The 23,335-nt window shown below is 39.6% G+C and overlaps 1 protein-coding gene across 5 annotated transcripts in view; it reads right to left on the bottom strand.

The window, feature by feature from the left end:
• Positions 1 to 828: 828 nt before the first annotated feature.
• Positions 829 to 23,335, bottom strand: part of LOC117255895 (UTP--glucose-1-phosphate uridylyltransferase 2) — a 29,650-nt gene continuing 7,143 nt past the window's right edge. Inside the window, exons 1-5 of one of the 5 annotated variants that reach the window (XM_078166263.1) lie at positions 14,424 to 14,734; positions 5,792 to 7,703; positions 4,503 to 4,597; positions 3,695 to 4,401; positions 829 to 1,246 (exon numbers count right to left, since the gene is read on the bottom strand). In XM_078166263.1, coding sequence (XP_078022389.1) covers positions 1,165 to 1,246; positions 3,695 to 4,401; positions 4,503 to 4,562 — 849 coding nt within the window. In that variant the 5' untranslated portion in view covers positions 4,563 to 4,597; positions 5,792 to 7,703; positions 14,424 to 14,734 and the 3' untranslated portion in view covers positions 829 to 1,164. Of the gene's footprint in view, positions 1,247 to 3,694; positions 4,402 to 4,502; positions 4,601 to 4,814; positions 5,730 to 5,791; positions 7,704 to 14,423; positions 14,735 to 23,335 lie in introns of those variants that run through there. The other 4 variants (XM_078166264.1, XM_033625129.2, XM_033625130.2 and 1 more) reach the window with 4 other exon arrangements.

Genomic DNA, 23,335 nt, shown 5'->3' on the forward strand with positions numbered 1-23,335 from the left:
TTAGGAGTCCGTTCTTCAGTCTACACTAGAATCTTTATGTCTCTGTAGCTGCGGCTGCTCTTATTGAAGCCACTTTGCCCAGAGTATCAGCATGACACCTGCTCCACCTGCTCCACCTGCTCCACCTGTCAATGCCTATCTTGGGCACTAGAGTAAGGACTGAATTTAATACCCACCTTCATCATGGTTTTCATTGTTTACGTAAACAACCATGACTTCATTTAACATGTATTAAAGACAAACATGTTTTCATCATGTCTGTTTCCTTCAAACCTTTAAAAAGAGGCATCTCCTAAGAGTTTTAACTCTGAAACATTGCATGTTGGGATGTCTGCTAAAAACTTATGTATTTGCTACTGCTGAAACAATAGGTGTTACCATTAAATCTCCGTATTAGGTTTTACAGTCTATTAGGTGTATTAGTGACTATGGAAAAGTGGCATTAATCTCATGTACTTTAACTCAGCAACTCAACCAAATTGCATGTGCAGTTTCAGTGTAGTGTAGTATTGATGTGCTGAAAAGCATGTCTTATAAATGATCACCACTGTAATATAGAATGTGTCAACAGTGTTTCATAACCATTGTTTAAAGATCTGCTGAGCAGGGTTTATCTAAATCTTTGGACTTGTGTCCTCCTCAGGTAGTTGTCTAGACTGCAGACATATTTCTCTCTACAGAAATTAACTTGCAATGAAAGTTAAGAAAAAAGCTGTTATATATTTATGGTGGGATCCAGCCTGTATTTGATGACTTTGTAAAGTGCTTCAATTGTCATGAAAATTTGCTCACAGCTCAGTCCTGGAACACAAATGAGGTAAGACAAGGCATGATCAACCAGTTTATTTGTTTATGTAAAGCTCAACTCCCATATTTAAAAGCTGACTAAAAAGTTGAAGCTGCATGCCACCTTTGTTGCACTTCCCCTTATCTTACTGATATAAGTATAATTCTGCTGATAGGCAGGAAGCAATTGTGGTTGCAGTAATTACAAAAAAAAAAGCGATATGATGATGATTTTTGCAGTGGACCTACAAAAGCCTGTCGCACCTTAATTGCAGACATCACAGCAAATCAATTTGTACATGACCACAAATTTGTACAAACAAAGCAGAGTTTTTTGTTGCAACAACTCTCAGTGCAGTTGGAGCTGCTCATTATTTCTCACTTGTTCTCAACAAAGAAAAAAAGAGATGAAGCCACAAGCACCAACACCAGCCACTGGGTGGAGACATAAGCCCGGGACCTAAAGAAGAGCGATAGAGACAAAAAGAGAGAGATAAATATCTTACAGTTAGAGAAATTATTTGGTCTATTATGGTCAGGTTTGTCTCTTTCAATGAGATATACAATTTCCATCCATTTGAGTCAAGTAGTTTTTAAATCAAATAAAACTAAGATCAATAGAGTATGGCGACATTTCTAACCATAGCTCACAGAATTGACTTTAATGAAGCTTACGTAATGGCAGTTCTTAAACTCTGTGTATTTCAGATATACAGAATTATGGATTTACTTATATTACATTTCTGATATTTGAGTGAATCAACAGTAATTACACAAACTTTATTAAAGTAAGCTGGATGGAAATTTTATATGTAAATTAAATGTATAAACCTGACGGAATAGACCTAATAATATATTTGACTGCAGGTAGGGCTGCACGGTATATGCGGTAGACGGTAGAAATGATATAAATTTGGCCCACGGTAGAGATTTGCGCTCTACCGTCCTATCGTCGATGACGTCATCGCACCTGCCTCAGTGTGAAAATGGCTGCGAGCACAGAGACAGCGGAGCAAGAGGAGCTGGTTCACGTCCGTGATTTAGCGTAGCACGTGCAACATGTGTTGCTGGAGAACTTGTGAGTGAGTGAGTTAATGTCTTATGAACAGCCCCGGACTTCTCAGACTCTTTTAGCGACTTACCGCCCAGAGGGAACTCATTCAGTGTCTCCTCTGGCAGCAGCACAGCGTCTCTCCCTCTCCTCTCTCGCCGTGCGCACACGGGAGTTGGTTTTCGGCAAGAGAGTTTGTCATAAACCTTTGGTAATGTAAACCTATGTGACGCTAGGGGCTCCACAAAAAACTCCATATGTGAATGTGTGATAGCTGTGGTATCATAGCAGCCTGTCACAGGTTACAGCGTGATGATTAGAGGAGAAATGGCAGAGCATAAAGGTCCAGGTGGAAAAAACACAACTCAGTCATTTAGGATTTTGCTAAAAGAAGGAAATTACCTTTTGATATAGATCCCAGGGGACATTTTGTACCATAGAGTACTGGGTTTTAATTTTGAGTTTTGAGATCTGCATTCTGCACAATAAATGCTCTAAAAAATACATTATATCTTTGCTTTTGTTGTTGTTGTTTTTTTTTTATCAATTTAGCTTAGCTAAGGGACTACAAAACCCATTCAGAAACACTTCTATTATAACTTTTACACTTAAATTTATACCGCGATATATACCGTTACTGTGAAGGGATTCGATTTATACCATGATGTGAATTTTAGGTCATACCGCCTAGCCCTAACTGCAGGTAATGGGCTTCAAAATATATTATTCTTTAAAGGAACAGTGTGTAGGATTTAGTGGCATCTAGTGGTGAGGATTACAGATTGCAACCAGTTGAAACTTCTTGAAGTTAGAATTCCTTCAGTGTTTATTGTTCAGGAGGTTTTTTCAGGGAGCCAAATTATCCGCAGGGGTCTCTTCCTCTCCAAAAATAACGGACCAGGGGTCTCATTTATAAACATTGCATACGCACAAATCGAGGCGTAAGCCACTTCTAATGCAAAAGTTGTGATCTATAAAAATAGACTTGATGAGAGAAACATGCCTACGAATGTTTTTGGAGACGCGAAATTGCCGATGCAGATGGTGAGGAGGAAGCCTGGTTGTAGAAATTGTCGAATATTTTTGGTGCACATCATCTTTGGCCTTTGTCTGTATGTATTGTTTTATAAATGAGATCTGATTAAAGCCTTTAAAACCACTGAATAAAGAAGTTTCATGTTACAAATCAGTGTTTCTCCAACCCTGTTCGCAACATTGCTGTCGGGCTGCTAGCCCAGCACCTGCTAATGTGCTCTCACCATTTTTCTCTGACAACTTAAGCTCCAGACGTTCAGGAGGTTTTTAGCGGGAGCGTAATTATCTGCAAAGGTCTCCTCCTCTCTGAAACAAATGCTCTTTTCATGGAGGGCATGCTAACTATGGCGGCCATCTCAAAAATACAAATGGCCATATCTAGAGCCAGCGTTGTGTTTGTCCATTCTGGGCTAATGTAGAAACATGGAGGCGCAACATGGTGATCTCCATATGTGAGGACCCACTTCCTATGTAGATTTAAATGGCTCATTCTAAGGTCACAAAAACACAACAATTCGTATTTATGGGTGATTATACGCTCAAAAAACACACTGATTATATTAAATTCCATTTCCTACATACTGGACCTTTAAGAAACTGTTTTGGTTGAAGAGCAGTTCATATTTACATTAAGTCAGGTAAAACGGTGTGATCTTTGTATCTATTTAAAATATCTGACACCAAACAATTCTTCACTAGTTATTAATAATTATAAAACATTCAAAGATCACACTCACTTTTTAGATAGAGAAATCACAAGTTAATATATCATTTAATAATCATAGAGTTAAGTAGTTTGTTTTGATCAAGAAAATGTCTTACCGTGAAGAAATGTAACAGTTGTGCGTGCTGTTCCGTGCTGAGTGGTTCAGAACGATCACAGTGTATTCAGAGTCATTAATGCTGTCAGACACTTTAGCTACTTTCTGCACAGTGAACACCTCAGTTGGAGATATGAGTGCCATGTCCTGGTCTCCACTGCAAATGTCCGCTCCCAGGTGGACAAAGAAGCAAGTAGTGATATTAAAGATGACTTGCCCATCCCAATCTTCCAGTTCCTTTAGCGTAGTATAGCTTGAATGGACTTTAATGAAGCTTCCAAATCTCACCTTTGAGCCCTCTGGTGCTGAGTAACCTTCGTGAATAAAATACAGAGTCTCGCATTTCTTTGGATTCAGCAGCGACATTGAGTCCATGAGCAGGAAGTGAAGGGACTTGAAATGGAAATGGTTTTCATAGGTGCTTGCATTTCCGCCCATTGTCTCTACGGCAGCGTCAAAGGTCTTTATAAAACCCACATCTGCATTGGCATATGTCAGAAGTGCTGCAGTATGGTCTTTTGTTCCTCCAGGGATCAGCTTTTGACAGTGGTTATTTGCACTCCATGCTTGCTGGAATCCTGCACTGGCGTTCAGCTCTTGTCCTAACAAGCCTGAATTGATAAACTTCTCCATGGCCTCTTGACGGCATCCATCGTACAGGTCATCCACAGCATCTGGGGCCATGTCCAGCAGTTTTAAATTTGTCACCTTTAATTAGATTGAAGTTTCAAGACAAGAGAATATCACTTTTTTTTTTCCAAACATAACACAACATGTTTTAAGCGGCCATCTGTAAGAGAAATACTCACCTTGTGGAAAAGACCAGTGACAACGATTACAGCAATGAGCAGTTTTCCTCCGTCCCACATTTTAATAGGCTCTTCTTATCTTCTATCTGCACAGTCTGCTGAAACAAAAAATCCAAGAGAAGAATTGCAAGACCACACGTGAATAAAAAGTTGTACACAGGCCAGCAATGGGATGATGTAGCGTGTTGCTCCTAGACTTTGTTTAGACAAGCCCTTAGTTGTCTTACATGAGAGCACAGCACCCACACTCCCACCCGTTAAACATAAATGATTAAACACTGAAATGAAAAGCAAATGTCGAAAGGCACATACCAGCAGGGAAAAGTAAGTTTCTTGGGAGCAAAAATCAAGTCTGCGTACATCAAATGGCAGGACAGTGATAATTCTCTTCAGAACACTGTCAGTGGGGAAGTAAGAGCTTATCACACCAAGCAACGCCCTTTTCTTTCCTGTGGAAGGAAACAGTGTGCCATTGGGAGCCTTGAGGTCGAGGTATTTGTTCTACTAGAGCTACTGAGTTACTGTAGTAAGCTCTTGCTGATGCGTCAGAGATGTTTTATGTAGCCTACACGGTCCAGCCCAGTGATAAATTGTCTTTATAACCCAGTTTATCCTAAATACTTTGTTCTTTATCCTTTCTTCCTTTCTGTTTCTTTCTTCCTTTCCATATTCTGGATGATTTTCTTAGCTCTTAGATAGATTTGCATTTATTCATTAAACACTCACATGCTCATATTGAAACATGCTTACTATAATAATGCATACTTCCCATTAAAAGATCCCTGTCTAATATTTTTGCAGTGTAAGTGATGGAGGACAAAGTCCACATTTCTCAGTTTTTGTCTGACATGTATCTGAAGTTACTATGAGGCTTCAACAAATCAAGTGTCTTCCAAAGTTACATGAAATTAAATGCACCAAAATCTACAGAGGTCTCACCCAGTGCACACTTACTGTTTGAGGAATGAGGAAACTGAGCAGAAACTTTTATGAGACACATTGAATTTTTTGCTTTGTGAAAAATGTGATAATCCACTACAGCTTAACTTTTATTTCTTTTGGTTTAATAGTCACTTTGTTGCTGCTTGCTTCTATAATAATACTTTCATATCAGACCTATTGCATTTGGATTGAAAGGAATGCACCAAATACTCTTTAGTGTAAAAGTGGTGCAGAACATTTTAATCAATCTGTAAAAAGCAGTAAAACAAGTCCTTAAGAATCCTCTGATGCCCACTCCATATTCCTCTGTTGAGTGATATACCACATTCTACAGCACAAATACTTACCTGATGACTAAATACTGTTAATGGTGTTGTTTTTGTTGGCGCTCCATAGGGATTACGCTAGTGAACAGCAACTTCCTCCTCTCCTCCTCTCATTTCCTTTCTTTCTTGCTGGTAAAACAGGCTGCTGAATTTAAGCTTCACAAAGCACCTACTCAACCACAACAACACTTTTTTTTTTTTTTTTTAAATTCTAACCGTTGAGTTTTAGTATGAGGAGCAGAAGGGGAAGTGATAGTTTGGCCACAGCCCATCCTCTCTTGACTAGGGTCAGTGCAGGATGAACATTTTTAGTTGTTAATTACTTGTCAGAGCTCTGGCGGAAGGGGTGTGATGCCCTGTGAGAACTTGCCATGGGAGGCCGTTATTGCTGACATGCAGAGACAAACCAAAAACTTCAGCTGTAATTGTGCAATAAAACTTATCTTGAACTTGCATTTCATTTGTGTGTCATAAAATTGTCTAATATGGCGATGAAGCAGTACAAAAATCAGATAATGGAGTGCAAGTATGGGTGTTGTCTCTGTACAACATCTCAACAGCGTAGCTAAACAGTAGGCCTATATGCACAACATTTAACACACGCAACAGCATTATGCAAAACTTCAACAATTCCTCCAACCCACAGAACTGCGCACAACTTTCAAAAAGTGCCAACAGTTTTTACCGTTATAATTATCACCTTCACATGAAGCCAAAGAAAGTAACAACTTTTAGGAAGTTGTTTTCTGACAGTCTGTTGGCACATTTAATGTGGTAACACTAAGAGAGATATTCCATCTTTAAATCAAAAACCCTACAGTGTGCCTTGGATTGTTTTTGATGGAGACTTGCATTTTAGATTTCTTAACTGAGAGTATACTTTACTCATGCAGTGAGTCCCTCACAAGATCGAATAGTAAACCCGATATATCCAAAGAGCGCACGTGTGACTACACTCTAAAAACGTTTTATTTTATTTTTTTCATTAAAAGATTATATTTGTTGTATCAGTGTGTTTTAGTCAGTTGACAACTTACTTTAAGATGGTCAAAATCAAAAACATTTTTGACTAGCATGAAATTATAATAAATAAGTTAGAATATCTTAAATAAAATAATTTGTCTACAAAATATCACAACTTTTGCATAAATATTAAGTTGATTCAACTTAATTAAGTTTTCTTTTTAGGGTTAAAGCAAATCATGTTGGTTGTACTAAACTAATGAAGTTTGTTGGATTATATAAAACTCAAAGGACTGACTCATAAATGGCAGAGTTGGAACTACTTATGAAGATGCATGCAAACTGTTACCCTAATTTTTTAAAGTTGAACCAGTGGATTATTTTTTAGAGTGTGCTACTAAGACCCAGCAGCTCATCTATTCCAGGTGCCAGCCAATAACGGTCAAGGTAATTTAACCCCTCTTTAACCTCCAAAGTTTATTCTTTAGGACTTTAGTAACTCATTTGTCAGTGATCGTCAGTATTTGTAATCCTCACACAACCATGATCCTCCGTCTGAATCAGAGACCAATAAACAGTCTAGAGGATGAAAACTTTTAAATCTAATTCAAAATATGACATTAAAAAAACCCAAAACTCTGATATGAAATTTGTGAGGAGTTTCTGTGAGAGTCCAAACATCACATGACACTCAGCTGACCCATATTGTACTAGGTTATCTGACAGCAGAAGCAGACGACACACAGTGGATTCAGATTCTGCAGTGGCTGTTCATCAGTGTAGAGAAGAAAAATTATCTCTTTGAGTCTCTTCAAGGTGCAGATGGCTTCGTCTGTTTGTCTTCGTTTTCCCCCAGAAGGCCTCAGTGGTCGAGGATCCGCAGGTTTCCTGAAATGATCTTGTTCTCCAGCACTGCTCCGGCAGGGATGTCGATCCTGTCGCCATGATTGGCTATGATAATGACGGTTCCCTGGGGAGGGTAGAAAGGTTTTATTAATAAACACAGTGATGTCATTTTACTGGTTTATTGTTTGTGTGGAGTGGAGGAAGTGCTCAGATCCTTTACTTCAGTAGAAGTATTGACACCACACTGTGGCCCAAATCACTCACCACTCACTCTGTAGTCCACTATATAGTTTTCATTTCATTTCATTTATTTCCTTTTGACCCCTCCCCAGGGTATAAGGGACAGACAAAAATAACATTAACAAATCAGAGCAGGCGGCAACCAATGCACAACAAAATAAATGGAGCAGAATTAGTGTACATATGTACAAGTCAAAGCAAATCAAGAGAAACTATTCAGGATTAGCCTGGTTCCAGACCATAGACCCCGCCCACTCAACTGAGTAGGCTTGCATTACTGGTCTGGCATACTTCAATGAATTTGTGATTTATCTCGTCCAAACGATGGACGGACCAATGAACGCCGGGGGTCTAGCGATTAGCCAATCAGCGCCACGCTGATGTCAAGCTGTACGCCGGTGGGTAACTGGTGAGGATAGCAACAATGGCGACCGCTACAGATCCTACAGACCACATTGACGATGCTATCGAGGTATTTCGCCACTACTCGCGTTAATGGAGGACCAAATTAAGGGAGCTGCTAAACCGGATTTAACGGCGATGCAGCTGGGCGTGCACGACGGAGACATTTTAAACGGGCAATGCTCACTTGTTTTCGGCACCCCCGAGGCATGGATACTAATGACGTCAGATTCTGGGTGAGTCGTCTGATTGGTTACGGAAAAAATCAAATTCCTTCCCCTTGTAAATCGCCTTCAATGGAAGCCATGTCAGACTGAAGGTTCTGGGAGCTTCAGTCTGACACTCAGGCTAATTCAGGATTTTCTTTAAAAGTTTCAACAAATTTGACAAGACCTTTACTTTTAGAGATGACATTAACTTTTGAAACTTATAAATATTTGGATTTACTCTATAGAACTGTCCGACCAGCTCTCTTCTCTCTTTGTTAAAAAAGGAACACACAAGTACATAATGATATTCGTCTCCTCGATTGCCAGTCAAACAAAGAGTACATTGCCGAGGGACATTTTCACAGTCATACCTGCACTCAGAGATAGGTAACTTGTGATTTCCACACCGAAACTTAGACAAACAAACTCTTTCGGCAGGTCTTAACATAATCAGATAAGGTTCAAAAGTGAAATCAGTTTTAAACAATTTATAACTATCACATAAAGGGTTGCTTCGTAATTTCTCATGCCATCTCTGTAGTTCCATATCAGATAATCTACGTTCAATCATTAATTTTAAATACTTAGGGTTCATCCGTCCAGTGTCATGCCATAAATACGATAAACCACAATCATCAAGAATATTTTTAACTTTGGAAATCCATTTACAGTTAAAAATATTGTCATCATACAAAATCTTGAAAACAATAAACACAATCAAAGAGATTTTTGTTGTATCATGACTAATTAAATGTACCCAAAAGTTAATCATTCTCATGTTTAGCTTTAAATCTAGACTATTTAGACCAAACTCTCCATAAATAATACAATTTGCTGTGCGTTTATTAACATTAAGTAAACGTTTCAAAAAAGATCTGTGAAGCATTTCAATTTGGTCAAGTTTATGAAATCCCCAGACTTCACTTCCATATAAAAGAATAGGCACTATAAGCTGATCAAATAACTCACATTGTATATCAACAGGTAACTGTGATCTAGTAACTCTGTTTTCCAAGGAGAATAAAACTCTTTTAGCTAGTTTAACTTGCTTAGCAATCATCCATTAAAATTAAATAACGTTCCAAGATAGTCATACTCAAAAGTAACTTCTAATTTATTTGAACCAAACTTAAATTCTGGGAGTATCCGTAATTTCCCCCTAGAGAAAATAACAACCTTTGTTTTGTCTGTGTTAACAATTAAATACCAGTTTTTACAATAGGAAGCAACTGCATTTAATGCGGTCTGTAATTCTGAAGGAGTCTCTGCCAGTACAATCGTATCATCCGCGTTAAGCAGGACATATAATTTCAGATATATCCCTATTTCACCATTCATCACATTGCGGCATTCAGTTGAGAAAAGTTGAAGTCCTTTGTACCATTGACCCACGTATTTTTCAAAGTCATTTAAATATAGTGCAAACAATAGTGGTGATAAATTATCCCCCTGACGTATTCCTACATTACATACAAATTGTTCAGACAAATCATAACCAGCTCTAACACAAGATTTAGCATTCTCATAAATATTATGTATCACATACCCTTCCATTTATACCAAGTGCAAATAATTTAAGCCATAATGATGACCGATCTACCAAATCAAACGCTTTTTTATAATCAACAAAAGCACAATATAGTCTTTTTTTCTTAGGCAGGTACCATTCAACCAGTGAGTGAAGAACAAAAATATGGTCAAGGGTTGAAAAGCCTTTCCTAAACCCTGCCTGCTCTTCTCCAAGAATTCTTTCAGACTCTATATAAGCAGTTAGTCTGTAATTTATAACAGCCGTAAAAAGCTTACCAATACAACTAAGTAAAGTAATACCTCTGTAATTTTCAGGATCATCTACTGGTCCCTTATTTTTGTATAGTGGTTTTATCACTCCTAAACACCAGTCAGTGGGGACTATACCTGTTATCAGCACCAAATTAAAAAATTTAACTATAATGTTCAACACTTCCAAAGGGGAGTTCTTTATATATTCATTTATAACATCATCAATACCGTTTGCTTTTTTATTTTTAAATTTTTTTACCATTCGCTGTATTTCTTCCAAAGTAAACAAATCATTTATGTATTCATTTGTAGGAGAGGTGACTTGTCTGAGGTCAAATTGCTGGTCTTCTGGTGTACAATTATCACTCGATTTTTGGCTGAGTTTTTTAAAATATTCAGCAAAAGTTTCTATAGATACATTTCCTAATTTTCCAGATGGTTTACCTGCATTTAAAATAGACCAATATTCATTACTATTAGATTTTTTAAGTGTACGAAGTTTCCTATGTAAAGAATCATAGTACTGCCTTGAACATTTTCTTATGATGGATTTATACTTTCTAGCTATACATTTTATTTCAACTTTAGATTGGACAGAGCGGTTAAATTTGAATATGTTCATGGATTTAAAATATTTTCTACGAGCCTCAGTACATTCAGCATTAAACCAGGGTTTTCTCTTCTGTAGTTTTTTTGACATTCTACCAAATTTGTACAGATCCTGAACATATGCCTTACATAAACCCAAACTTTTAGCTTGATCTACCATAATGTCACATATACCTTTACTAATGTTATTTATTTCAACCAGATTTGTATTGGAAATATTAATTGCATCAATCATTGAATCATACATTTTTATAACCTCTAAATTAAAGATTTCTTGGTATGTGGCTTTTAACTCAGGTTTCCATCGGTGTTTAAATATTAAATGGGTCATGTGTCTATAATCTTTTTCAGGATCATAATAAGCAGTATCTGTAAGAGTTTCACACTTATGAGTACCAAGGTTATTGGCTCTTATAGTTAAACTAATAGGTCAGTGGACATCTGACAAGCATTTATCCAAAGGTTCAATACAAAAATAAATAATCTGTGCTAACAAACAAGCTGACACTATGGCATAGTCAATAACGCTGTTTCCATTATAATTAAAGCAGGTGTAGCGCCCAGTGCCTTTATCAGACCCAAATCTTCCATTTACAGTCTTCAACTCTGAACTTTGACATAATTCAATTAGACTGTGACCATTATTATTAGTCGTTAGATCTTCACTGACCCTCTGTAGATCCATCAAAGAAAAATCATTTATTTCACTATTTAAAAACATTTCGCCATCAAAAGACAGCCCATTTCTAATACTCGTTCCTATGTCACCTACATTTAAAGAGTCACTCAGAGTACCAGTTCTTGAATTGAAATCACCCAACATCACTATTGGTAAGCTGTATTTACTGTTCATAAATGAAATATCTTGGGAGACATTTCCAAAATAGTCCTTGTTGAAAAAAATAGATCCTTCATGTGGCACATAAACTGTTCCCAAGATGAATTCAAACCCAAAAGCTGCTTTGGCCATTTTAGTCCACAGGATGGCATCAGAAGTAGTGTCTTTTATCTCATGAACATAATTTGCAAACTCATTTTTAACTAATAGACAAACCCCATGTATACCACCATGTTTATAACTTGATTTCTTCTTTTCTAGCACAAAAGGAGTAAATCCATCACAGTCTGATTTACAGATATTATCTGTTTTGGTTTCTGTTAAACAGATAAAGTCATAGTCTTTAATGTATTCTGTAATGCCAAATTGAAATTTAGCACGTAATCCACATACATTTAGTCTGAGGAATTTAATATCCGTCTCCTGTTTAGTCTTAAATCGACCGGTAGAATTTTTACAAGTTACATCCTTGATACAAGTTGCATGTAGTGAGGGGTCAGCGCTGGCCTAGGGGAGGTCTACATATATCCCGACGCTTTGAGCTTTTTCTGCAGGCCATCCCAGTTTGAACATCAGCTCATCACCGGAGTAGATGATTTTCTTCACTTCCCGATCGTTGTCCTTAATGATGCAACTGATGTTACCGTCCATTGTCCAGGCTCTTTTTATCTCTGGATCCATCCTCACTTGTCTCAGGATCTTTCCTCTCAAGAGCATAAGGTCTTCCTCAATAAAGACTTTTTCCCATCAATGCTCCTTAGACGTTTTTTATTTCTCATAATTTGAAGTTTGGTTTCATACCTGACAAACTTGACAAAAATGTTTCTGCTGCGGTGTTGATCTTCAGCCTCGTGCACTCTTCCACGCTTCCCTGGCAGATGGTATCTTACGCTGATGTCCTGCTCTTTCATCTCCACTCCCATCTCGGCTGCCAGATCAACTACTACTTTCTTTGTGTTCTCACTGTTTGTTGACGGGATTCCTCTAATGATGATGTTTGTCTTGCGAGTAGTTTGCTCAACTTTGTCACACTCAAACTTCAGTTTATTCATCTCCATAGCAGCTTTTGTCGCTGCTTTCACAGCTGACTCTTGACCTCTTTTGATCATGTCCATGTGTTTTCCCCACTCTTGGAGCAAGAGTTAAGTGGATTCATTTACAGCCGCCGTCACTACGGAACTTATTAACGGAGTCAGTGCATCTATAACTTTTGGGACGATTTCTTTAATTAAGTCGCCCACGCTCAGGTCCTTACCAGCACCCTCCTTTGACACTGACTGCCTCGTGTTGTGAGCGCCGCACGTAGTCGGCTTCTTCTTGCTCAATCCGTCAGCCAAAGCACTTGTTCCGTCGGCAACTGCCTTGGTAACTGCACCAGCTATCGATTCTTGAATACTTTCGTTGATATCATCTGTGTTTTCTTCAGTTTCTCCAGACTCTCTCAGAGCAGCGAACCTGTTGTCGCTCAGTGCCGCCACCTTGCCAGGTGCAAAGCAGCCTGTGAGGTCGCCATTTTGTAGTGCTGGGGATTAATACACCCAATATAGTGGACTCAAAATATCCCACAATGCACCACGAAAAGTAGTGTACAACCAATGGTCACTAACCAAGAAACACGGAGATTGACGAGAGGAGAGAATGCAACTCGATTAAAACCTGCTGTACATGTTTAACTTATAACAACATGTTGAAGTTTAACAGTTTTTCTTTGTCGTCGTCGTCTGTTAACGAAGAGATAAAAATAAATCAGCAACTGATTTTCTTTAGTTTCTTTAATGTGAGCAGAGCAGCATCACAACACAAAGAGCTGCAAAGAATTGTGTAACCTTATAAATCAACTTGGGGAAAATACGCAGGTCAGAATTTGTTATGGATGGTTCTCCAGGTGACTTTGATACAACATGTTTTAATTGTGTGACAGTAATAATGTAATAAACGGCGCAGAGGGTATTGTCAGAAAGTGTTCTTTCATGTTTTTATAGTCCTCTACGTAGAGCTCCCTGTATAGTGGGTATGGAAGAGTGAATGAGTGAATGATTTCAGACACAGCCTGTGACAATACTCCACTACAAGGTCCAAAACTAACTTTTTCACTTACCAGCCAGGCTGGCTGGTAAGTGAAATTTTTTACCAGCCAGGCAGATATTTTACCAGCCAACCAAATAAAAATTGCTTTTAAGTGTTGTAATTTGCTATCAGTATTATTTAGCATGTCATTTGGGTCTTGTATGCGATTCTCAATCAATATTTTAATAGTGTGCACTAATATTAGTAATAATGTATGCTAAAATATGAATAACTGTTTCAACAGTTAAGTGTAATATTTGGGTTAATAAATTCTGTAGTATTCTTACTACAGTGCAAAAAGAATCTTTCATTAAGGAATTTTACATGAATCACTGACTTCAGTCCCCTTTGGACAGTTGAGACATAACATTTTAGCTCGACCAGACTGCAACAGCAGGGCCTGCCCTATATAAACATGAATGTCTGACCAGTGGTGGACAAAGTATTCAACGACATGACTTGAGTGAAAGTAAAGATACTCTTGGTCAAATATTACTCCAATACAAGTGAAAGTTGTTCAGTCATTTTTTTTTTACTTAAGTGAAACTGCACCAACTGATTAACATACAAGTAAAGAACAGTTCCTTCATAAGTAAAGAACAGTCCCTACAGTGCGGTGAGGTTTGTGGATGGTTACCTGCCACAAAGACAGAAATGTGAACGGCTCGTTTCTCCTCTGACACAACACATAGCCTACCTGTGTGCTCGGCTGTTCAGGTACGTTTGGGCAGCGATCGCAGCGCACTGAAATTCTCGCGCAAGCCCGTTCACATCAGACGGCATTTCTCCACGCCGGTCGACAAGCGGTTCTGCTCCCAGCTGTTGTCTCCGTCACATTTGGGGCTGTTTTTCCATCATGGATAACTGCCCAGCTTAACACATTCGCTCGCGGCTCGCGCAGAAAATAGACCAGACGCCGAAACGATCACTGCAGGTCAGCTCCGCGGCCGGTGTGAATGACACAATCGGTTAATATGGGCGCTGAAAGGAAACTGGCTTCGCTTCGAGGCTATTCACAGCGCTTCCGCGGGCGGTGTGGCCCTGGCGTTACGTGACCAAAGATCGTCTCTGCTTGAAATACACATTACTCTGCCAGGAAACCAGCCGATACCAGCACCGTTCTACAGTAACAAAAAAAAAATTTTCACTGGTAAAAAAATATCTCGCCAGAGTGGCGAGTGGTCTTAAAAATTTACCAGCCAGAGACAAAATCTACCCGTAATTGGCGAGTGGCGAGTGTTAGTTTTGGACCCTGCTCCACTACAAGTAAAAATCCTGCACTGAAAGTGCTACTTAAGTTAAAGTATGCAAATATAATCAGAAAATGTACGTAAAGTATCAAACATATAAATATTCTTTTGTGATTTAATTTTTTTTGTTGTGTTTTCTTTTTATAGGGTATACATTTTACATTTAATGCATTAATGCATAGATTTCAGTTATGTTGCTACCCACTGAAATAATATTATGAAAACCAAGAATTAAATAAAAAAAAACATTACAAAACACAGGCGGGAAAAAAAAGAGGGGGAAAAAAGAGCAGATAACAAAAATGTACTACAACCAATAAGAACAAAAATTAATTAATTAATTAAAAAAAAAAAAACAAAACAGGTTAGTGCTGAGTTGTGCAGAGTACATAGTAAATTATTTCGCAGCAATATCATACATATATACATTTTAAAAGTTTACACCATAGAATATACAATTAATTATTTATGAGCTGGACACTCTTTCAGACCCCAACATATAGGTGTGGTACTTTCCCCATTTCAAATCATATTTCCCCACCTTATCCAACAATCTGTATGATAGGCGCTCAAAAGCAGCCAACTGCCCAAGAGATGTATACCACAAGGATGGCGCAGGTGCAGCAGATGCTTTCCAGTCTTTAACCAGCAGTCTCCTTCCTAAGGTCATCTGGAACTGGTTTGTTGTGTGTTCCAAGAACAAGAACCAAGCACGGTGAGGCAGCATTCAGTTATTATGCTCCTCACCTGTGGAACAAACTTCCTGTAGATCTGAGGTCTGCTCAAACTGTCAGCTCCTTTAAATCAGGGCTAAAAACACTATTGTTTACTGAAGCGTACTCTTAGATTAAATACTTACCTGCTGTATTCTACTGCCCATACTTTTTAACTACACACTGCTGATTTATGCCGTTTATTATTCTACTTCTTACTGCTCTTAGATGCAATGTATTGAGCCTGTTTTTATTTTATGTTACTGTATTTTATTATCACTATCATTCTCATTCATATATTTATTTATTTTATGTTACTGTATTTTATTATCACTATCATTCTCAATTTCTATTTCCCTTTTTAATTGACTGTTTTTACTGTTTTAAATTGTGTCTTGTTGCTTTTAATGTCTCTGTAAAGCACTTTGAATTACCTTGTGTTGAACTGTGCTATACAAATATACTTGCCTTGCTTTGCATTGCCTAACATAAAGGCAGTTTGGATCCACTCCACTAAGGGAGGATTCAAATCTTTTAGTAAGGAAGGATCTCCCAAAATAAATAACTTGGGAGAAAACGGAATATTGACGCCAGTAATGTTTTCCACTGTACTGTGTATTACAGACCAATATTTCTGAACTTTTGAACAGTTCCAGAGCATGTGCACTAAACCGCCATCCTTGTCATGACACCTCCAACACTCAGGACTATCAGCCAAACCCGCACTATGGAGCTTGGCTGGTGTCCTGGAGTTGGAGTATGGAGTTCTATTTAAAATTTTGAATTGAATCAATCTTGTTCGTAATTCCCTTGATAATTTCTTCCCATTGCTGAGAATTTTCAACCATTCCTCCTCTGTATAAGATACCTTTAAATCAGTTTCCCAACATAATTTTAATGCAACTATTTTAGAATCAGAGGCCTTGAGAATCATTGCATAATAAGACGAGGCTTCATGACCCAGACCAGAGATGTTCAAAATCCTCTCTAGAGTTGCGACACTAGGTGGTGCTGATGAGGGGGAGCCAAAGACTTTCCCTAGCAGGTGTCTTAACTGTAGATAATGCCAGTATTGATTCTGTGGTAGGTTGAATTCTTTTTGAAGTGTTTCAAAGGATTTTAGTGTGTCCTCCTGGTATAAGTCCCCTAGAGCTACAATGCCCTTTTGGTACCAAGATTTCCAGAGAAAAGGTTTTTTGTCTATACAAAGCTTGGGATTTAGCCAGATCCCAGCAGACCTGTGAAGATAGGGGTCAAATTTAAATATCTTTGCTATTTTATTCCACACCCATTGGATATGAGAAATAATGGGATGTAAACAACTTTGCGGGGCCAGTCCAGCTAAGATTATAGGTTCAAGAGGTGCACAGATGGTGCTCTCGAGATGAAACCGATGATCCATGCGGATCAGACTGCATGGAAAAATGCCGATCCAAGAACTCCGATCCAGTTTTTCACGGAGTCCGATCCAGGTTTTCTGGCCAGCCCAGCGCTCTGCGATTCAAGCAATCCATTCCAGTGATCCGTTCCAGCACTTACTATCAATCCACCAGGCCAGCATGCAGACAGCAGACAAACACGGAGGGAAGTGTAGGAAGAGTAGCGGTCAACTTAGTTAACTGACTATTTGTTTTCTGCTCTGGTTTTTTTGAGAGTGATATTTTTATTTGGTTTACACTCTTACTGTTTAAGTAAAGAGCACTGATGGCATTGTTTTGAGCACAATTAGTGAAACTGGAGCCATGGATGGACTATTGCTTGTTTAAACAGTTGTACAATATTGTGTGCCTGTGCACCAGGCTGGCACTGACACTTGTTAAATGTCAACAATGTCTTGTGGTGTTAATCTTTTTTTATTTATTAGGGGGCCAAAGCACAAGTGTGTGGAGTCTTGCTGCTATTTTAATTTCAGTGTTAGACATTTTAAAGATTTCTTGTGTTGATTTATTTTCTATTTATTAAGGGGCCAAAGCAGCCAAAGCAAACCAGCTATATTTTTTATTTAATGTTAATGTTAAAGTTTAAAGTTTGTTTATTTAACCCTGTTAACAATAAACAGGTCAGTTTCTCATACCAACTGTTGTGGATCATTCTAACTAACCCGATTAAGTAGTTGTTCTTGTTAGAGTAATATTGCTTGATCAAACCTTTTCTAACATGACTGACAACAAAATAAGTGAATATGTATAATACACGCTTGGATCGGTATCGGCCAAAACTCAAGGCTGTAATATCGGTATCGGATCGGAAGTGAAAAAGCTGGATCGGGACATCCCTAGATATAATACTATTAGTTAACACAGATGCTGTAGGATGTGCATAAGGCTAATCCATTGCATAAATTTCTTACTAAAACCAAAGCTTTGCAAAGTGGAGAGCAGATACTGCCATTCCACCCTATCAAACGCCTTTTCAGCGTCTAGTGAGATTGCAGCCATAGGAGAAGTTTCATTCTGAGCTGCCCACATAATATTTATGAATCTTCTAATGTTATCTACATATGAACGAGACCTTATAAAACCAACCTGATCTGGATGGATCAGAGAGGTTATAACCTTGTTCAGGCGGTTAGCTAAAATTTTAGATAAAATCTTACTATCGCATGAGGTTAAACTAATAGGTCTGTAATTTTTGCAGTCCAATAGGTCCTTTCCTTCTTTTGGAATGAGAGTAATAACGGCCTCAGTTAGAGAGGGAGGGAGCTTTTTCTCCACAAACGTCTCATTATAGGTATCTAGAAGCAATGGTGCCAACTCCGCTGCAAAGGCCTTAAAAAATTCTGCCGTAAACCCATCTAAGCCAGGGGCCTTATTCGAGGGAAGTTGTTTAATGGTCTCAGCTATCTCCTATATAAAAGTACTATATAAAAGTAGAAATGTCACTCCTGTCCACCTTTGATTCAGAAGTATAAAGATTAACAAGTAGTTTCTAAAGGCTAGATTTATCTCCCGGGTCCATGTCATTGGTTCGACAGCCCATTGGTTCAACATCCCATTAGTTTGACTGTCCGCAGTGCTGAACGGCTCGTGGCGGGCGTATGGTGCGCCGCGCCCGGCTTGAGGCGGAGCAGGCTCACGGCTTATGTTTGTCACTTCCTTTTTCATTTTAACCCACACCATGATCTTTTCCTGACCCTAACCAAGTGGTTTTTGTGCCTAAACCTAACCAGACCTTAACCACAGGGCATCATGATGATTTCGGAACGGACTTCAGAACAATGAGTTTAATATGGTCGGAACAATGGGATGTCGAACCAATGGGCTGTCGAACCAATGGGCAGTTCCCTATCTCCCTGGGGTCAGTCAGGAGATGTCCATCATCTCTTCTAATTACAGAGACAGCACTCATAGCTTCTTTTTGCCTGATGTAATTAGCAAGTAATCTCCCCGCCTTCTCACCTTCCTCAAAATATTTTTGTCTTGCACAGAAGAGAGAAAACTCCACCTTCCGGGTCCTAATTAAATTATACTCATATTTCAACCTTGTCAGCCTAGTGAGATTTTCAGAGGACGTGCTCTTTCTAAGATTTGATTCTGCAATTTCGATCTGCTTCTCAAGCTCCTGCAGTTTAGCATGATTTTCTCTTTTTTTATATGAAGAGTACTGTATTATGTGGCCTCTTAAAAAGGCTTTCAAAGCCTCCCAGGCCACCCCTGCTGAGGGAGCTGTAGCCCAGTTAGTTTCAATATATAGATTGATTTGTGTTCTAATAAATTCCTTGAAGGCCACGTTTAGCAAGAGGCTAGAATTAAGTCTCCATCTAGTTGACTTTTCTGGCTTACTAGATAACCCCATTTGGAGAAATACAGGACTATGATCTAAGAGAATTCTATTACCAATGCCACTAGTATGAATAGCAGGTATGAGGGAGTGAGAAACTAAAAAAAAGTCTATCCTGGAAAATGAACTATGGGGTGAAAAAAAAAGTATAGTCCTTTAATGTTGGATTTTCTATACTTTGGACATGTTAACACCATTTGTGCTCTTGAAGTGCGGGCTGAGGCAGAGCTACGTGTCTAGTACGCTGTCCATGACCTCATTAAAATCCCCCCCAAAATAACAGGATGATTCCCCATCTCATTTAATTTCTTTTCAAGTAAACCAAAAAAGGTAGGGTCATCTATATTTGGGGCATATATATTGGCTAGAATAATGCTGCTACCCTGAATCTCACATAACATGATTAAAATTCTCCCCTCTTCATCAGTACTCTTCCTTAGACATTTAAATTGCAGGTGTTTGTTGATTAGAGTTGCTACTCCTCTGCTTTTGTTACTGCCACATGAAGCCTCCACAAACCCGACCCAATCTCTGCATAGTTTATAGGAATCTGAAATAGTATAAACTGAGTACTATGCAAGTCTTGGTGCACCCTGCAAATTGACCCAATATTGCACAACAACCACCCATAAGAAACATAATCACAAACATAAACAAACAAGAGACTCCAAAAAAATAAAATAAAAACTACAAACATGCGTCCAATAAACCAGACAAGCCTCAACTTGGTCCATGACTCTCTAACTTGAAGCTGCGGAGAACAGAGTCCCACCACCCGCTCGCCCACCCCTCCAGCTAATGCCTAACGCACAGGAGTGCATGTGGTGTCACAGCTGGCTCCCGGCATAGGCATAGAAAATGCAATTAGCCTACAGAGAACCCCCCATTTTTAAGAATATAACATGTTGGCATTTGAGTGAATAAACTATACCAGATTGTGAACAAATTTGTTAGTCCACAATTTATGTGGCGAGAGAACAAAAAAAAGGGAAGATGAGGAGAAAACAAACAAACACCCTTAATATCATCCAAACAAAAAACATTAAGTTCCCCAGAATATATACCGTAAGTTTGTATAGGTTTACTCCTTAGTCTATAATATATGCGAGGAGAAAACTGAGTTAACAGTAGCTTATTAAAACAAGACTTAAGAATAATCATCTCATACAATAAGCAGGTTGGTCCATTAGATAATCAACTATCCTGAGCAAGATTAAAAGAAAAAAAAAGGGAAAAAAGAAGAACTGGAATGTTTTACGACTTTCCAAAAATAGCTACTTATAAGGTGGGGATGCCAAAAATCAAAAAGCAGCTTGCCCCTCCTATTCCAAAACACCAACATCAAAATAAAGTAGTGCCTTATAGCCTTACCCCGAATGAAAAGTCAAATAATGTAGGCTAAGTCAGTGCCTCTTTACAGTCATCAAAGCGGCGGGGACCTTGCAACGATCTTATGGTGAGCACTGCTGGATACTCCAAGGAGAATTTAATGCGCTTTTCGTGGAGCATCTTTTTACACGCATTGAACTCAGTGTGTTTATCAGTCACCAGTTTGGAGTAATCTGCAAAAACCATGATGCGGTGATCTTTCCAGGTGACTTTGTCCATTGTGCGTGCCGCTCCTGCGATGCGGTTCTGATCCTGGAATCTCAGGAATCTAGCGATGATTGGTCTCGTTGATGGAGAGTCAGGACCTGAACTTTTACGCGCCACTCCAATCCTATGCGCCCTTTCCAGTTCCAGACCCATTGAGAAGTCTAGGTTCAGAATCTCCGGCAGAACTGTGCTCAGAAACGCCAGGGTGTCGCCACCTTTACAGGACTCTGGAAACCCAATGAAGCGGAGGTTGTTCTGTCTGTCTCGGTTCTCCAGATCATCCAGCTTCTGTCGGAGGGCCTCCACTTCAGAAGCTGTGGCTGCAGGATTCGCTTGTTGCAGCTCGTTGGCATCCTCCAGAAATTCCAGGCGACTCTCAACTTGTGTTATACGGTAAGCAATATCGGCTAATTTGCTGTCTGTGGCCCTTGTTGTCGCCCCTATAGCCTCTGATTTCTTATCGTGGGCCTCTGACTTCTCTAGAATCAGTGCCGTGAGTTTTGCGAATTCTTTAGCCACTTCACCAGAGATATTGCCATTAGCAGGTTCACAGAGAGCAGGCACTTCAGATGGCAGTGAGTCGCACTGATTTGTTTGGCTCATGGTCGCCGGTTCATTAGTCCTCGGTCCACTAGTGCCAGTTTTTGGCAGATTAGCGGTACTTCTGGTCGCATTCGGCATTCTTGAGTATTAGTTTCAAGTTTCTGCAAAGTCACTTGATTAGACTTGGGTTCTTTGTCAAGAAAATAAGTTAAAAGCGAGCAGGTGTGGACTCCGCTCTCACTCAGGCAGCCATGCTCGTCAACCCGTCACGTGCCTCACCCAAAAATATAAATATTCTACACAAAAAAATAAATAAATTGTTTCTCTCAAAATCATTTTTCTTCTCTCTCTCTCAAAACCTAAGTCTGCTCTCGTGTCAGGATTTTGCTCTCACTGTGAAAATAATGTCATGGGCGGGGCCACGTTCCTATTGGCCAGTCTCAATTGACAGCTAGGTGAGGATCATCTTGGGAGTCGAATTCAACTGAATCATTCATCCACCATAGTGGATTCACTGGCATAGATGTGCTGCATTATTTGGGAGCAGAGACTCCAATGTTTGGGTAAGAAGGTGACACACACAATTGATGGGTAGCTAGGTGAGCAAGTTGGTTATAAAAATCATTCCTATAATGAATCCCTTTTCTCACCTAACGTTATTTTACCGAGATTGTGTTATTAACTATAATTAATTAACTTTACATCTAGCTAGGTTATCCCATTAACGTTACTTTACTATGGTGCTTTTCTCTTCCAACATTCCATGTGTGGCAGGGTGAGCGCTGCTACACCTCTGCCCTTAATAGACATCAGCTGGGTCTAATTTCCAGTTGTCGGAGCCTAATTGCGCAGTGGTGGCACCTGCGTTATTTGGTCTTCCCCTCACAGGCGCGCTCACTTCTACCTGGCGTTTACATGGCGAGGGCTGTGTGTGGCGTGCTCCGGTTGGCGTGCTTTGTGTGTGGCGTGCTCCGGTTTCTGTACCCAAACTTGGGACTCATAAGGTAGGCATGGGTGCTGCAATGTTTGTGTACTGTTAAAGCGTATTATGGTGTCACAGCTGCCGTGACTCTTCGCTTTACAACGGCGTTGGCCGTTCCTGTTGTGTGCAGCTTCGGAGGGGACTTTGAAAAGCGTGGTGTCTGCTCTTCCTCACTGCGAGACGGTGACTGGGTTTGAGCTGTGCGCTGTGCTTAAGCTCCCTTCGCTCCGGTAAGCTCACTCTGTTTTTTTATTTCTACTTCTGCTAGTTCTGTTAAATTTATGTTAAGGTTGTCCTGCTCTCTGTCCTGCTGTAGCTGAGGCCACAGCTTGTGGCTTCTTCTCCTCCTCTGTGCACTGTGTGGGGCTGCACGGTGACGTGGGTCGTCAGCTGGGCATCCTGAAGGACGGCTATCCACGGCCTCCAGCCACGGTGCGGCCACTCCGTTTTCCACTGCTGTTCTGCCGGTTTCCCACAGACGGATTAAAGCACACTGTAACGCAGCTGTGCATTCATGCGGCTTTGGACCTCTGTGTTATATTTGGAAGTCCGTCTCCTGTCCCCATATTTACCAGTGTACGAATCTGTGTGACCTTCTGTTGTTAAGAGTAGTCTACAGGTTTGAGTGTATTCCCTGGGGTGCAATTCCACAGGTGGTGTTGTCGGTTCATTTCCCTCTCCTCTCCATTTGGCCACACATGCATAACGTTATATATGCATATCCGCTCCCAAATAACGCAGCACA

This window comes from Epinephelus lanceolatus, chromosome 3, assembly GCF_041903045.1.
Source record: "Epinephelus lanceolatus isolate andai-2023 chromosome 3, ASM4190304v1, whole genome shotgun sequence".
Taxonomy (NCBI): Eukaryota; Metazoa; Chordata; class Actinopteri; order Perciformes; family Serranidae; genus Epinephelus; species Epinephelus lanceolatus.